The sequence below is a fragment of the Tenrec ecaudatus genome, chromosome 2, assembly GCF_050624435.1.
Source record: "Tenrec ecaudatus isolate mTenEca1 chromosome 2, mTenEca1.hap1, whole genome shotgun sequence".
In the NCBI taxonomy this organism is placed as follows: Eukaryota; Metazoa; Chordata; class Mammalia; order Afrosoricida; family Tenrecidae; genus Tenrec; species Tenrec ecaudatus.
The window spans coordinates 157,187,027-157,200,620 of record NC_134531.1 but is presented as its reverse complement, the minus strand read 5'-3'; the positions used below and the strand labels follow the sequence as shown (position 1 = coordinate 157,200,620).

General features: G+C 40.2%; 1 protein-coding gene and 1 pseudogene across 1 annotated transcript in view; both read left to right on the top strand.

Moving 5' to 3' along the window:
• HTR4 (5-hydroxytryptamine receptor 4) overlaps positions 1–13,594 on the top strand; it is a 106,694-nt gene that overhangs the window by 37,081 nt on the left and 56,019 nt on the right. Inside the window, exon 5 of the mRNA XM_075542709.1 lies at positions 4,922–5,490. Within this exon, the coding sequence (XP_075398824.1) occupies positions 4,922–5,490 (569 nt within the window). The remainder of the gene's footprint in view (positions 1–4,921; positions 5,491–13,594) is intronic.
• On the top strand, positions 10,388–11,018 carry LOC142441057 (DNA-directed RNA polymerase II subunit RPB4 pseudogene; annotated as a pseudogene).

Below are 13,594 nucleotides of genomic sequence, written 5' to 3'. Positions count from 1 at the left end.
TGCTTCCGACATGGTTCGATATTTTATGCTCGGAATCCTTCAATATTTTTAGGCTATTTTTCCCTTTCAATTCTTCCACCTTGAGATATGCTGGGTGTGCTCTTGCTTTTTGTGTTCATATCGCCAGGTCTTTACACCTTTCATTAGAAAACACTACTGTGTTTCCTCAAGCTGCCCTTGGGAATTTCCTGTTCAGCTCTTTTATTTCATCATTTCTTCCATTTCCTTTAGCTACTCTACCATCAAAAACAATTTTCTGAGTTTCCTCTCTTGTTTGTTTAGAATTGTTTTTCACATCATTTTAATAAGACACAATCCAGACACCATACCATTCAAAAATTCAGTCCTATCAAGCTGTGTTGTTCATTTGCTACCAAAATCAGTTTTCTTCCTTCCTTTACTCCTTTATATCAACTCTCCATTACCTTTCCCCCTTGCCTGCTGTGCTCCACAAAACCCTTCATCTGGTTATTGTCTCTGTAGATTCACCCATCCTGGGTTTCAAAGACAAAAAAAAAAAAAAACAGAAAAAATGCATAACAGAGTTAAGAAGACCACCACCAATAACAAAATACAATAGAGATAAACTTCAATTTGAAAGAAATAGATATATTAAAAATTAAATCAAACTCAGCATATCAAAACATACGTCAAATGACAAGATTTTAGCTATTCAATTCAGATTTATCATTTTAATCTACTATAATCATCTCTAACATACTCTTGGTCTAATAACCATGTTATTCCCATCCCTTACATGGTCAGAGGGAAATTGCTGGAGATTTGTTCCATGTGTAGATCCTGAAAACGTACTTTGGGTTTCCACTGTCATCCCTAGCCTTCTACAAACCAGAATTTCACAATTTAAGTGCTGATGTTCTGATACCATTCCCTGCTTCAGAGTTGGATTCTATTACTTAAAATCTTGGATCACACACGTTGGCATGTTTCTTCCATGTGGGCTTAGTTGACAGCTACAGCAAAGTGTAATGAAGAAATTAGATGGTGCCCAGCTATCAGAAAGAATAGCATCTGAAATCTCAAAGGCTTGCTTTCAAGCAAGCATCCATCTAAGTGAGATGCCAACTAAACCTCAGAGTCTCTTCTGACACTACTTTGCCCTTTCTGTTCTTTCTTATCTTTTTAACGACCCTTTTCTTTCTGCATGTATGGTTTTTTTAATGTCACCCCACAACTAATAAAACCTTTCATGAATGTTTGCTCAATGCATCAAATCTATTCTTGAGATGTCCTCCAAATCCAGGTGGGATTAAGCCAAGTTGTATTTTGGTTCTTGCTGACTTCTTTTGAGTTTCGTCAGATCTAATCTGAACTTGCATATAAGAAATTTATGGTCTGTTCCACAGTCAGTCCGGACCTTGTATAGGCTGATGATACTGAGCTTCTCTATCATCTTCTCACCAGTAAAGTCAATTTGGTCCATGTGTATTCCATCTGGTGAAGTTCACATGCTAGGTCACCATTTACGTTATTGAAATATATATATATTTGCAATGACAAAGCCCTTGGTTTTACAGAATAATGCCGTGCTATCTCCAGCTTTGTTTTGACAACCAAGGCCATATTTCCCAACTACAGTTCTTTGCTGTTTGTTTCCAACTTTTGCATTCCAATCACCAATAGTTATCAATGAATCTGGATTGCCTGTTTGATCATTGCCATAATGAAGAAGTTGGTTTCACTCACACTTACTGCTTTCAAGTCAATTCTGACTCATAGCAGCCCTTTAGAGAAGAGGGTCAAACGAAATCTTTACAGGAGTAGACAGCTACGTCTCTCTCTAGCAGAGTAACTTGTGGATTCAAACTGCTGACTTTCTGGCTATCAGCTCAGTCAGTGCATAGTCCACTACACCCACAAGAATTCCTGAAGTTGGCAGAATTCTTCAATTTCTTCACCACTTGCTTTAGTTGTTGTGTACATTTGAATAATAGTATTAACTGGATTTCTTTGCATGCATATAGATATTATCTTTGTACTCTCTTCTTATCATTGAAAAGCATCATGCTTCAAGACAGATCTTGAACTGTTCTCTTTATGATTAATGAGAAGCCACTTCTCTTGAATTCATCATTACAGCATAGTAGACTGTATGCTTGTCTGAGTCAACATGGCCAATACCAGTGTGAGTCTTGGTGTATAGTAGTTTATACATTCCACTGCTAACTTCAAATCAGCAGCTCAAACCACCAGTTACTCCTCAGGGGAATGATGAAGCTTTCCATGCCCTTGAAGATTTACCTTCTCAGAACCCCACAGACTGGGAAGTTTTACCCCACCCTTTGGGGTGACTGTGAATGGGAATCATCTCTATGGTAGTGAGTGTTGTGTTTGTTTAATGCCTAAAATATCTATCTTTATGTGTTCCACTACATTTTTTATGATATCCAGGTGGGTGTGAATATCCCTCACACAATTAGATTTCATTTAAAAGTTCAGTCAGTAGGGGATGAGAATTTTGGAAATAGAAGTGAAGAAAGCAGGACACATTAAGGCTACCCAATTTCATTTGAAACTGAGAATACAACTAGAGGAATTGGGACTGTCTCTTGTCATTGATAACCAAGCAATGTTTATCATTTCAAAGGCAATGATCTTATGGCAAAAAAGCAATGAGAGTGCTAATCAGAAAACAAAAACAGAAGCTCAGTCTTGTATTCAGGATGGAGTGGTCGCATGGACTGCAATTCCATTGACAGGAATGCCTAGGGCACTCTCCAAGAACAGCTTAGGACACTAGACAAACTCTGATGCATACCCGACGGAAAAGAAGGCAAGCACAAATGGAGTGTTTTACTGTTGTAGTCAAATAAACCCTTTCTCATTATTTAAAAAGCAAAGAAGCAACCCTTAATGAAATACCAGTCAACATCGACACTCCGGAGTGCTGGTGAGGATTTGGAGTAACTGGATCTCTCATCCTCTGGTGGGAGGGGTGGGTGTAAATTGATCACCGTTGGGCAATGTTCACGGGTTGCCAATGCATTAATTCCAACTCATGATCACCCCATTTGTGTGACGCTGGAACTGTGCCGCTCAGGGTGTTCAGTGGTTGATGTCTCAGGAGTAGATTGCCAGACATTTCTTTTGTGGAAAATCTGTGTGGACTTGAATTTGATCCTTTCATTTTACAGATGAACGTACAAACTGTTTGTCCCACCCAAGGTTTCCTAACAAGTGATTGTCCTATGATACACTGATTTACCCCTAAGTATATGCTCCAGAGAAGTGGAAAAACACACAAAAATGCTTATCTATGAGAATATTCATTAATAGTTTTATTCAAAATAACCAAAAACTAAAAACTTAAATGTCCGCTAATAGTGAAAAGGATAATTGTAGCTTAATCCTGCAATTCAATATTACACTACACTTCAAAGGAATAAATTACTAGTATGTGTTGTACAAATCACTGTCCCCAAATCAAATTGAATGACAGAAGTAAGGTATAAAAGGTATATTCTTTGTTATTTCATATATATTAAATCTGAAAACAAAATTAACATATAGTGACAAAGGTCAGTGGACTACTTTTCGGGGGAATGATGGCTGTAGAGGGTATTAGTGGGTTTTCTGGAATGCTGGTACACAGCATGATTTGAGCAATGTTCACTTAAATGTATTTACTGTGTAATAAAGTACTCATCTTTGTGCACATACAATCTGGTGGCTTAGTGGGTTGCACAATGGGCTGCTAACCATGAAGTCAGCAGTTTGAACCCACCTTCCACATTATGGGAAGAAGATGAGGCTTTCAGCTCCCATATTTGCAATCTTAGAAACCCACGGGGGCAATTCTACTCTGTCCTATAGGGTTGCTAGGAGTCAGAATTGACTTGAGGGCAGTTAATTTGTTTGTTTGGACACATTCAATATTTATATGTTTTCCATGTACTTACCTGAAGAAGTATGTCAAAGGAAGAGATCAATAATTTAAACTAGGGACCAAACAGTTTCAATGGCTTGATTGAAATATCACTGGAAAAAAAATCAAAAAATGGAAAGAGAGTTAATTTGGGCAGCAAGTATTGCTCATGTACCAAGCTTTCTGGTGAAATCATTTACGGTCTTAAATTCTTTGGGTGACTTTTGATCTTGCTTTGCCCAATCTATATAATCTTTCTCCATACTTCAAAAATATTCTACCCTATGTTACTCCCTGACTTAAAAGCCGCCCATGGCCATCGTTCTGTACGGATTCTCTGAGTTTTGATCTACCAGAACAGTAGCAGCCTGTAGAATTTCTCAGAGTTAGCCGAAGAAAACGACCAGGAAAGTACCCCGTGATATCCCTTAAAGAGCAAGGTTTACCCCGGCAGAGAGCAGCAGCTCTTGATTGCTGGTGAGCCTTAGAAGTATCTTAAAATACAAAATAAAACTTGTTAAAGATCTCTGAGTCATGACCCCTGGGGGTGGGGTGCAAGAATTTGCGCTTGTTTTAAGACCTCCAGGTGATCTGATGTTCCTGGTGTACTGATATCCTGTGAGAAGACACTTATCGATCATGCACAAGCAGACAGGGGAAAGAGAAGAGAGGCAACCTCAGTTCCTGATTGGGAGTGGTTTGGCCCCTGTCTTACTTCAGCTCTCTGGAAGAGCTTTCGGCTCTCTTTATAAGCAAAGCCTCTGAACCATGACATGTGATTGTGTTCATTTTCACTATCAAGGTTCCAAACAAAGTTATGGTGATAAACTTTCTTCTTTCTTTTCTTTGTTTCCTGTGCTCGTTTTTCTTTTACTCTTTTCCCCCCCTTCCTTCCTGCTCCCTTCCCCTGCTTCCTATCTCCTAACCTCTTCCCCTCTTCTTTTTCATTCTTGTCTCTTAATTCTGCCTATTTCTTCATTTTCATTTTGCCTTTCCCCTCCTCCCCCCCCCCTTTTCTCTCCCTCTAACTTTCAGATAGAGAAGAGAAAGTTCAACCAGAACTCTAACTCCACGTACTGTATCTTCATGGTCAACAAGCCCTACGCCATCACCTGCTCTGTGGTGGCCTTCTACATCCCGCTCCTCCTCATGGTGCTGGCCTACTATCGCATCTATATCACAGCTAAGGAGCATGCCCACCAGATCCAGATGTTGCAACGGGCAGGAGCACCCTCAGAGGGAAGGCCACAGCAGGCAGACCAGCATAGCACACATCGCATGAGGACAGAGACCAAAGCAGCCAAGACTCTGTGCATCATCATGGGTTGCTTCTGCCTTTGCTGGGCGCCATTCTTTGTCACTAATATTGTGGATCCTTTCATAGACTACACAGTCCCTGGGCAGGTGTGGACCGCATTCCTTTGGCTTGGCTATATCAATTCTGGGTTGAACCCCTTTCTCTACGCCTTCTTGAATAAATCTTTTAGACGTGCCTTCCTCATCATCCTCTGCTGTGATGATGAGCGCTACCGAAGACCTTCCATTCTGGGCCAGACTGTCCCCTGTTCAACCACAACCATTAATGGATCCACACATGTGCTAAGGTGAGTGCTACAGGGGTTGACGAGTTTTGCCAATGCATGCTGGGTAGCTCTAGGATAGTCTGTTTCCTGAGGGATGGTTCTAGTCACCCTGTGCTGGGTTTGCAAATATTAAAGAAGAGAGGAGACTCTGGAGGAAACTGTCTTGCATTCAAATCCAGTCTCCATTGTTCTATGACTTTGGACAGCTCAGTTCACCATGTGAATCATTAATTTTATGTCTTAAATTGACATCTACATCACAGAACTTTTGTGAAGATGAAATTTAAGGATACAGGGTACTTACTACAGATTCTGACACCTACTAAGCACTTGCTAAATGTTTTCTATGATCAAAAAGCTACATTCTGGAGTAGTGGTTAAAATCAGGGAGTTTAAAGTAAAACAGATTTTATTTTAACTACCATTGGCCCTATTTAACCTGTAATATAGGTTCTCTCAGTGGTAAAAACGGATTATACTACTAATCCCCACCTCCGGATTTTTGAGAAATATAGAGATAAGGTATTTATAAGTCTGGCACATGGGTAATGCTCTTAATACTACTAGTAAAATACAAATACTTTTAATACTATTAATAAAATTATGAGTATTGGCAGGAGTAGTAATGTTAACATATACCTGAGTTCCTAAAATGATCATAAAATAACAAGATGAATTATTAAAACTAGAACAATCAACACTCAATTATAATACCGTATGACAAATACTGTAAGAGAGATATGGGCAATCTAGAATGGGATTATGAGTAGGAAACAATCTGATGTGGCTTAAGGAAATCACAGAAGACATCACACAGAATAGCGTTTTATATGAATTTGAGACACAGGGGAAATACAGGAAAACCATTCTTGGGAGGGAGAACAATGTTGGGGGGGTGGCAGATTGGAAATATGGAAGAACAGGACAGGGTCAATGTGACTTGCCCAAGGCTGCATGGGCTTGATGGAGGTGGGAGTGACTCTGGAACTGCATGCTCAATGACTAGTTATAATGCCTTTTTCTAAACCCTGAGGCTCTTCCAGCCACCCTGGGCTAGAGTTGTTCTCCGCTATAAAGATAAGCCCATTATGAGATATGCATATCCATCTGTAGAGAAGATGAATTGTTAATGGCGTTTTTTTCCTCTGCCCTGGGTGGCTCAGGAATTTCTAAAGAGCGGTTCCCTCTTTGAGATAAGGCTTTAATTTTTTCTGATGACAGTATTCAGCTCTCGCAGCTGAAAACTGGGGAATTTTCATTTGCATGTGTAAGAAAGGAGAAAACAGGGCTGGCTATGAAGCATAAGTGCGTGTGGCTCAGAGATGGCTCCGAAGCATGAATTCAGTTTTCTGCAGTCAGTGTGGGCAGGCATGTAGCTAACACCTAGAAGGGTGCTGAAATTCCTGCTGCTGGAAGATCTTCAACGGGTAGCCTATGGGCTGACATTCCTCTTAATTATTATGTCCTAGCAAGTGTCCTCGAAAGAATCCAACCGTAAAGTGTGTGTACAAGAGCTTCTGTGCGGGTGCCAGATCGTTTGTCGCTATTTAAGCTAGCAGTTGCCTGAGTCCAGGCTGCCGACAACTTACAAGCAGCATATGGTCCAGCAGTGTGTTTGTTAAGTCAGCTGCTTAGACTTGGTGGCCCTTCCCTTCCCCATAGAAACAATCATAGAAAGGGTTTGGAGGTTTCTAGGGCAACCCAAGAAACTGGTTTTCATCACTCATTCCCTGCTATTTTCTCTCTTCTGCTTGTAAAGCACAAACAGCCGTTTGGGGTGATTGTGGGCACGTTCTTCATATTACATTCCTTACAGTTCCTTCAGGTGAACAGTGTGGAAGTGCAGGAAGTTGATCTTGGGTATTATTCTATGGAAATGGAGAATCTAGTAGGGGACAGAAACTACGGGGGGAAGATTATCTGAAACTTGAATCCACTGTAGAAGAAGTCTTAGAAGGATAGGAATTCTGCCTGTTTTTCTCAGCACTGTGAACCAAATACAGCATCACTAAGATATGTATATACCCACATTTTTTCAGAAATAGCACATTCCTTCTGTTTGTTTGCATGCCACTTCTTCCCACCTAGGAGACACTTTCGTGAATGCACGAGGCTAGTTTTATGTAGCACATATATATATTTTTAAAATTGGCCGAGCAGAGTTTATTGAAGTACCTTCCAAGAGGACGGAGCAACTGGCAAATGTAGAAATGAAATATTCTTTGTGAGAAATTAAACAAATACAGTAACAAGAATGTACATATTTAATGAATGAATTTATGAATCCCACAGTTAATTATCTGGATCATTTATAAGGGTTCCTGTAAGCGTAGTGGAGTTAAGCATTGGGTGGTTAGCCCCAACACTGGCTGTTCAAGCCCACCAGGCACTCATCAGAAGAAAGAAGAGGCATTCAAGCCCCCGAAGCACTATAGAGCAATTCTCCCATGAGTCAGAATTGACTGTTAACAGTAAGAAAGTTAGATTAGTTAGGGGATAAGAAAAAAATTACAATGTTCCATTTTTTTAAAAAGGCAGCCTAGTAGGGCAGTAACAAATTCAGATGAGTTTAAGATATATAAATCTACACTATAAAAGGTAAAATTCAGCATGTATGCAATAATTCTCTCTCAATCACCAGAAATAACAATTCGCATTGCTCTAGTGACCTTTCTGGTGCCTTTACAAATATTCATAAAAGTTACAAAGTCATAGTTATTGTTTATTTAACATGGTGGGATCATGAGCTCCATGTTCCACACCTTGATGTTTCTCCCAAGCAGTACAGCTTGGAGATCATTCCACTTCAGTACGTACAGATCTAACTCACTCTTTACTCTTTTAATTTCCCACAGTCTTCTGTACTAAAAATAAATGTTGAATTCTATTTAATTGCTTTTCCTTAGTGGGCATGGAGGTGTTCCCTTTTTTTTGCTCTTACATATTGTACTGTTTTCAATACTTCTGCATACATTTCTTTGTGCATCAGTATTTTTTTTTCACACAGTTACCAAAAGTGAAATGCTGTGTGGACATGTATGGCCTTGTAAAATTTGTGATGTGTACCAAAAAATTGATCTCCTAAAACATCAATTTGCATTCCTTTCCAGGGAGGGTGTAAGTATCCTCTGTTTCTCAACCTCAGTGACACTGATATTATCAACCTTGTATTATTTTATTAACAGGAAAAAATACCCTTTCACTTAAGTGAATTCCCAGATAATTTGGGAGGTTAGTTGTAGACTATTTCTATTCTCTCTTATGTGAACCCTATCTTCAGATATTTGGCCTTTTGAAAGTCAAATTTTCTGTGTTTTCTTATTAATTTCTATGTTTCATTTATTATATTCTGGCTATTAAGCCTTTGATATATCATTTGCAAATAAATTTCCACATCATCGGACCGACATTTAGCTATGGCTGACATATATCATATACAAGTGTCAAATGCTGCAAACAGTACTCTCCTGTGACTTCTTACAGCTTGTCCAGTTTCCTTTATGAAATACTTTCCACGTTGACTTTCCAAAGCACCATACTTCCCTAGTTTTCCTTCCACCTCATCAACAACCCATTTTCTGTCTCTTTTATCAGTCCTTCCATCTCTATCTGCTCTCTAAATATTGTAGTTCTTTGAGGCTTGGTTCTTGATATGTTTTTCAAATAACACTTTCTTATATGTGAGTTTGAAATCCATAGCTGTAAATATCACTCACATGCTGTCAACTTTTTCCCAAATTAGTATCTCCAGACCTTAGCTCTCCTCTGCGCTCCAGACCAGAACAACTCCTTTGCTTCCTTGACCACCCCACATAGGTGTCTCTTCAGAACCTCAAAATCAAGGCCCCCAAACAGAACTCTTATTTCTCTCCATGCCCCCTCCCATCATGAATGTCCTTTGTCTCCCTGTCTCTATAATTGAAATCAGGTTACTGAATCCATATACCTTCTTATGGGTCAAGGGAGAAATAATATATTAGAAAACAGATGTTATCTTACTTTATTTACTTTTCCCCCCAAACCCATTGCCATTGACTGGCCCTGAGTGACAAGATAGGACTGCTCCCTTGGCTTCTAAAGCTGTAAATATTGTCCTTGTAAAAAGGTTTTTATTTTGATGGAGGGGAGATTTTTTAAAATCATTTTATTGGGGGCTCTTATAGCTCTTATCACAATCCATCCATCCATCCATTGTGTCAAGCACATTTGTACATTTGTTGTCATCATCATTCTCAAAACATTTGCTTTCTGCTTTAGTCCTTGGTATCAGCTCCTCCTTTTATTCCCCGATGGAGAGGAGTTTTACAGAGCAAATTGGTTGTCTATCAACAATCTATATCTTGTTTTGTGACCCTGGTGGTAGTCCTCCCGATGTGACATCACTCTCCCTCTGTCCTCTTTGTATCTACTACTTCCATTCCTCTTTCTTTCTGATCTCTACTGCCTCTGAGCTTATTCCTGGGCAAAGCTCTGTTGATCTAATTGATTAATCTAAGGAGTGCACACCTGCCAGTGTTAGTCTTCATCTTACAGACTTGCCGGCTATTTAGCTGGAACACTCAGCCAGGATTTTAAAAAGAAACAATTGACTACTATTGGGGGAAATGGAGGTAAATAGGATTAAAAGTTAAATTTAATGGTAGGAGCAAAATTGTACATTTATAAACTCTGGAATTTGAAAAGTGTTCCTTCAATATCCTCACCCAAGACAGCCATTGAAGAGGTAATTGACCGGTCAGTGAGAGCTGCTTCCATGTCATCAATAATAGTGGTTATGAAGCCTAACATTATTCCAGACAAAAGTGTGCCCATTGCTACATTTAAGCACCATGCATGAATCCTAGCACTTAATAATTACAATACCCCAAAGAGGTAGGTACCGTTATTATCATCACTTGAAAAATGAGGTTTAGGGAGCTCGGAGCCGCGATGGCGGCGGGCGGCAGTGGCGACTCGCGGGCTGGTGATGTGGAGGAAGACGCCTCGCAGTTGATCTTTCCCAAAGAGTTTGAAACAGCGGAGACCCTTCTCAATTCAGAAGTCCATATGCTTCTAGAGCATCGAAAGCAGCAGAACGAGAGTGCAGAAGACGAGCAGGAGCTCTCAGAAGTCTTCATGAAGACGTTAAACTACACAGCCCGCTTCAGTCGCTTCAAAAACAGAGAAACCATTGCTAGCGTCCGCAGCTTGTTGCTCCAGAAAAAGCTTCATAAGTTTGAATTGGCGTGTTTGGCTAATCTTTGTCCAGAGACTGCTGAGGAGTCCAAGGCCCTGATACCAAGCTTGGAAGGGCGGTTTGAAGATGAAGAGCTACAACAGATTCTTGATGTTATCCAGACAAAGCGTGGTTTTCAGTATTAATCTCCGAACATCCTAGGTGGAACCACAAGCCCAGGACCTGGGCTGACCACGGAAATTCTACTTCAGAAAACAATTGGACTTCCTTTGGGCAGAACACCACACCGTGGTGTCGGTTGCTATTCCATACTTGACGTTGACCACAATCTTGACTCAGAAAGGTGAGGTGGGTTATTTGCATATAAACTCTGCTATTGACTACCTCAAAAAAAAATGAGGTTTAGAGAGCACAAGTAATTTGTATCAGTAGTAAGTTATGAAGCCAAAATTCAAACCCAAGACTTTCTGACCTTAGGATCTAGTCAAAGTCATGGTTAGAGTTGGCTCATCTCATGAAGAATGTAACATATGTGTAGATTTTGGGGCCATTTGTAAATCTACTCAGTCCCATATCATCCTACACCTAGTTCTCGCCTCTTATCAGATTTGAAGCCATGATAGGCAGCTATTTGTTCAAATCAAGGCATGTTGAATCTCTTTTTAAAAGTTGAAAAAATATAATTGTACCACAGGGGCATATTCTTAGTGATCTCCTGCTGGTTTGCCTGGGTACTCATCAACCATTCTGATGCATATTCTGTTCAGAAGACATCGACCTTAGGACCTATCTCAAGCTCTTCATAATTTGAAAAGCACATTGTTTTCAAGAAGAATGGAACAGTGTCCTTCTCTGTACATCCTCTCCTATTGACGGCCAACTGGAGTACTGCTTCTCCTGGTGTTGGTAATCATGTCACCTCTAGAGTTCCTTATTAAATTCCTATCAGACAACACGTTCCCAGAGGGTAGACAATGACCTTCTGATTTACATACAACATACGCCTTCACACAGTGCTTGCAGATAAAACCAGTATATGAGCAGATGATTGGTATATTTTTCTATTAATGACATTTCCTTGCGATCATTCCCAGACTTATGAAGAGTTAAAAATACCCAGATTTATAAATTACTTCAATCTTCTCAATATTCCTCAAGATTCTTAAAAACAAATAATAGAGGAATTGCCTATGACCCAAGGAACAAGATGGGGAAGTTTCATTCATGACAACACAGATTTTGGAGCATTTCTCATGAAAAGTGTTTTTGAGAGAATGGAATGTTCGTGTTCCATCATAAGGCTAAATCTGGCCTTAGTGCTTTAGAGCAGTAGGTCTCCCCACCTTGGCCCTATCTTGATGGCTCTATGTTATGTATAATATTGGGATGAATATCAACAGTCACTTGGGTAAAACATGCTTTTTCAAGAAGTTCTTAGAGGACTCTGTTCACTAGAATTGTACAGACTGATAATATGTGTAGTGACAGAGATGGCAACAGTTCTATGTGATTGTTTTCTAAGTATTTTCTTTGGAAATGTCTAGCCCAATATCAAAATAGCAGTGAAAATACCATTTGGTGGGCTGATGAAATAGTTTGCCTTAATATATAGGTTACATAACCTTCTAAAACAGTTTCCAAACAGAGTTATTATAATATAAATGTTTCTTGGGGCAGTTTTAATTTTGGATGCACACATAAATTAAACAGAGGCATAATGCCAGTGTGTGGGCAAGAGCTTCTGAGATGTGCACTGTGTGTGCGAACTGACAATGAGTGGATTTGGAATCAAGCTTTTATCTCTTTCTCACACCCTTCCCCTGGTGCTGTCACTAGACACTCATCTCCATCCACTAACATCTCCCTTAGTCTTAGAGCAGGCACGTTGCCTCTTCTGGTGGCCGCACTAACTGCGATAGAAGAGCAGAGAAGAAAGGATTGAATGACAAGGCATTGGCTGTATTCCTAGTAAAGACAGAAATGACACAGAGGCATCTGACTGCCTCTCCTGTTTAACATGAGCAGCAAAGACAATGAGATGTGCAGATTGGCATTGAGGAGTTAAGCTGCCATTTATTATTGGTAAGCAAGGTGATCCTTCACTTTACCACCATAAACTGCAATGACTAAGAAGACATTTCATAGAAGGCCCAGAGAGATCAGCACTCAGCAAGCAGTGGCTATTCACTAGATATTCCTGCATACTAGAAATAACCAACTAGCATGCGAATTAGGGGAAAAGGGGCCATCTACAGAAGGAAGTAACTCTTAAATGCCTTTTAAAAAAATGTCAGAGTGCAAAACCTTTATAAAATGAAACTAAAAAATGAACTTTAGGAACAAAGCCAGGAGCATTGCTAAGGGCTCACTGTGGACAGCAAGAGATTGCTGTGGCGCCCTCATTTTGCTGCTGAGGTTCTAAGAAACGCATCACAAGTCCAGGGTTGCAGATTCTGGAACTTATTTCATTAGCTTCTGAGATTTGATTCATAGTAGCCACGTGCTGGGTACCTAATACCAGGCACTCTGTGTGGATGCACTTGTAGGTGGAAAAGAGGAAAGAGACTTCGTACCTCATTGAGTTCACAGTCCAGGGGAGGAGAGAGCACAAAAGCAACTAGCCACAGTCTGGTGGATATGGAGGGGAACGTGCACAGTGGAGGCTGAGCCAAATGAGCAGCTGCTTCACCAACAATGCCCTCATTGCTGTGGATGAGGGTCGCCTTATCCTGAACGGCAGCAACGAAAGGAGTCAGGACTTCCTGAGCTAGCTAGCTCAGCAGTTAGACAGGTCTACAGTGTTAAAAGTGCTTCTTTGTATTGAGTTGAAATTTATACCCTTATGACTTCAACTCAAGCCCAAACCAAACCTACTACCATGGAATTGATTAGGACTCTAAATGAGCGTACTGACTGGCCTGACTCCTACTCTGTGTAAGAGAACACCTG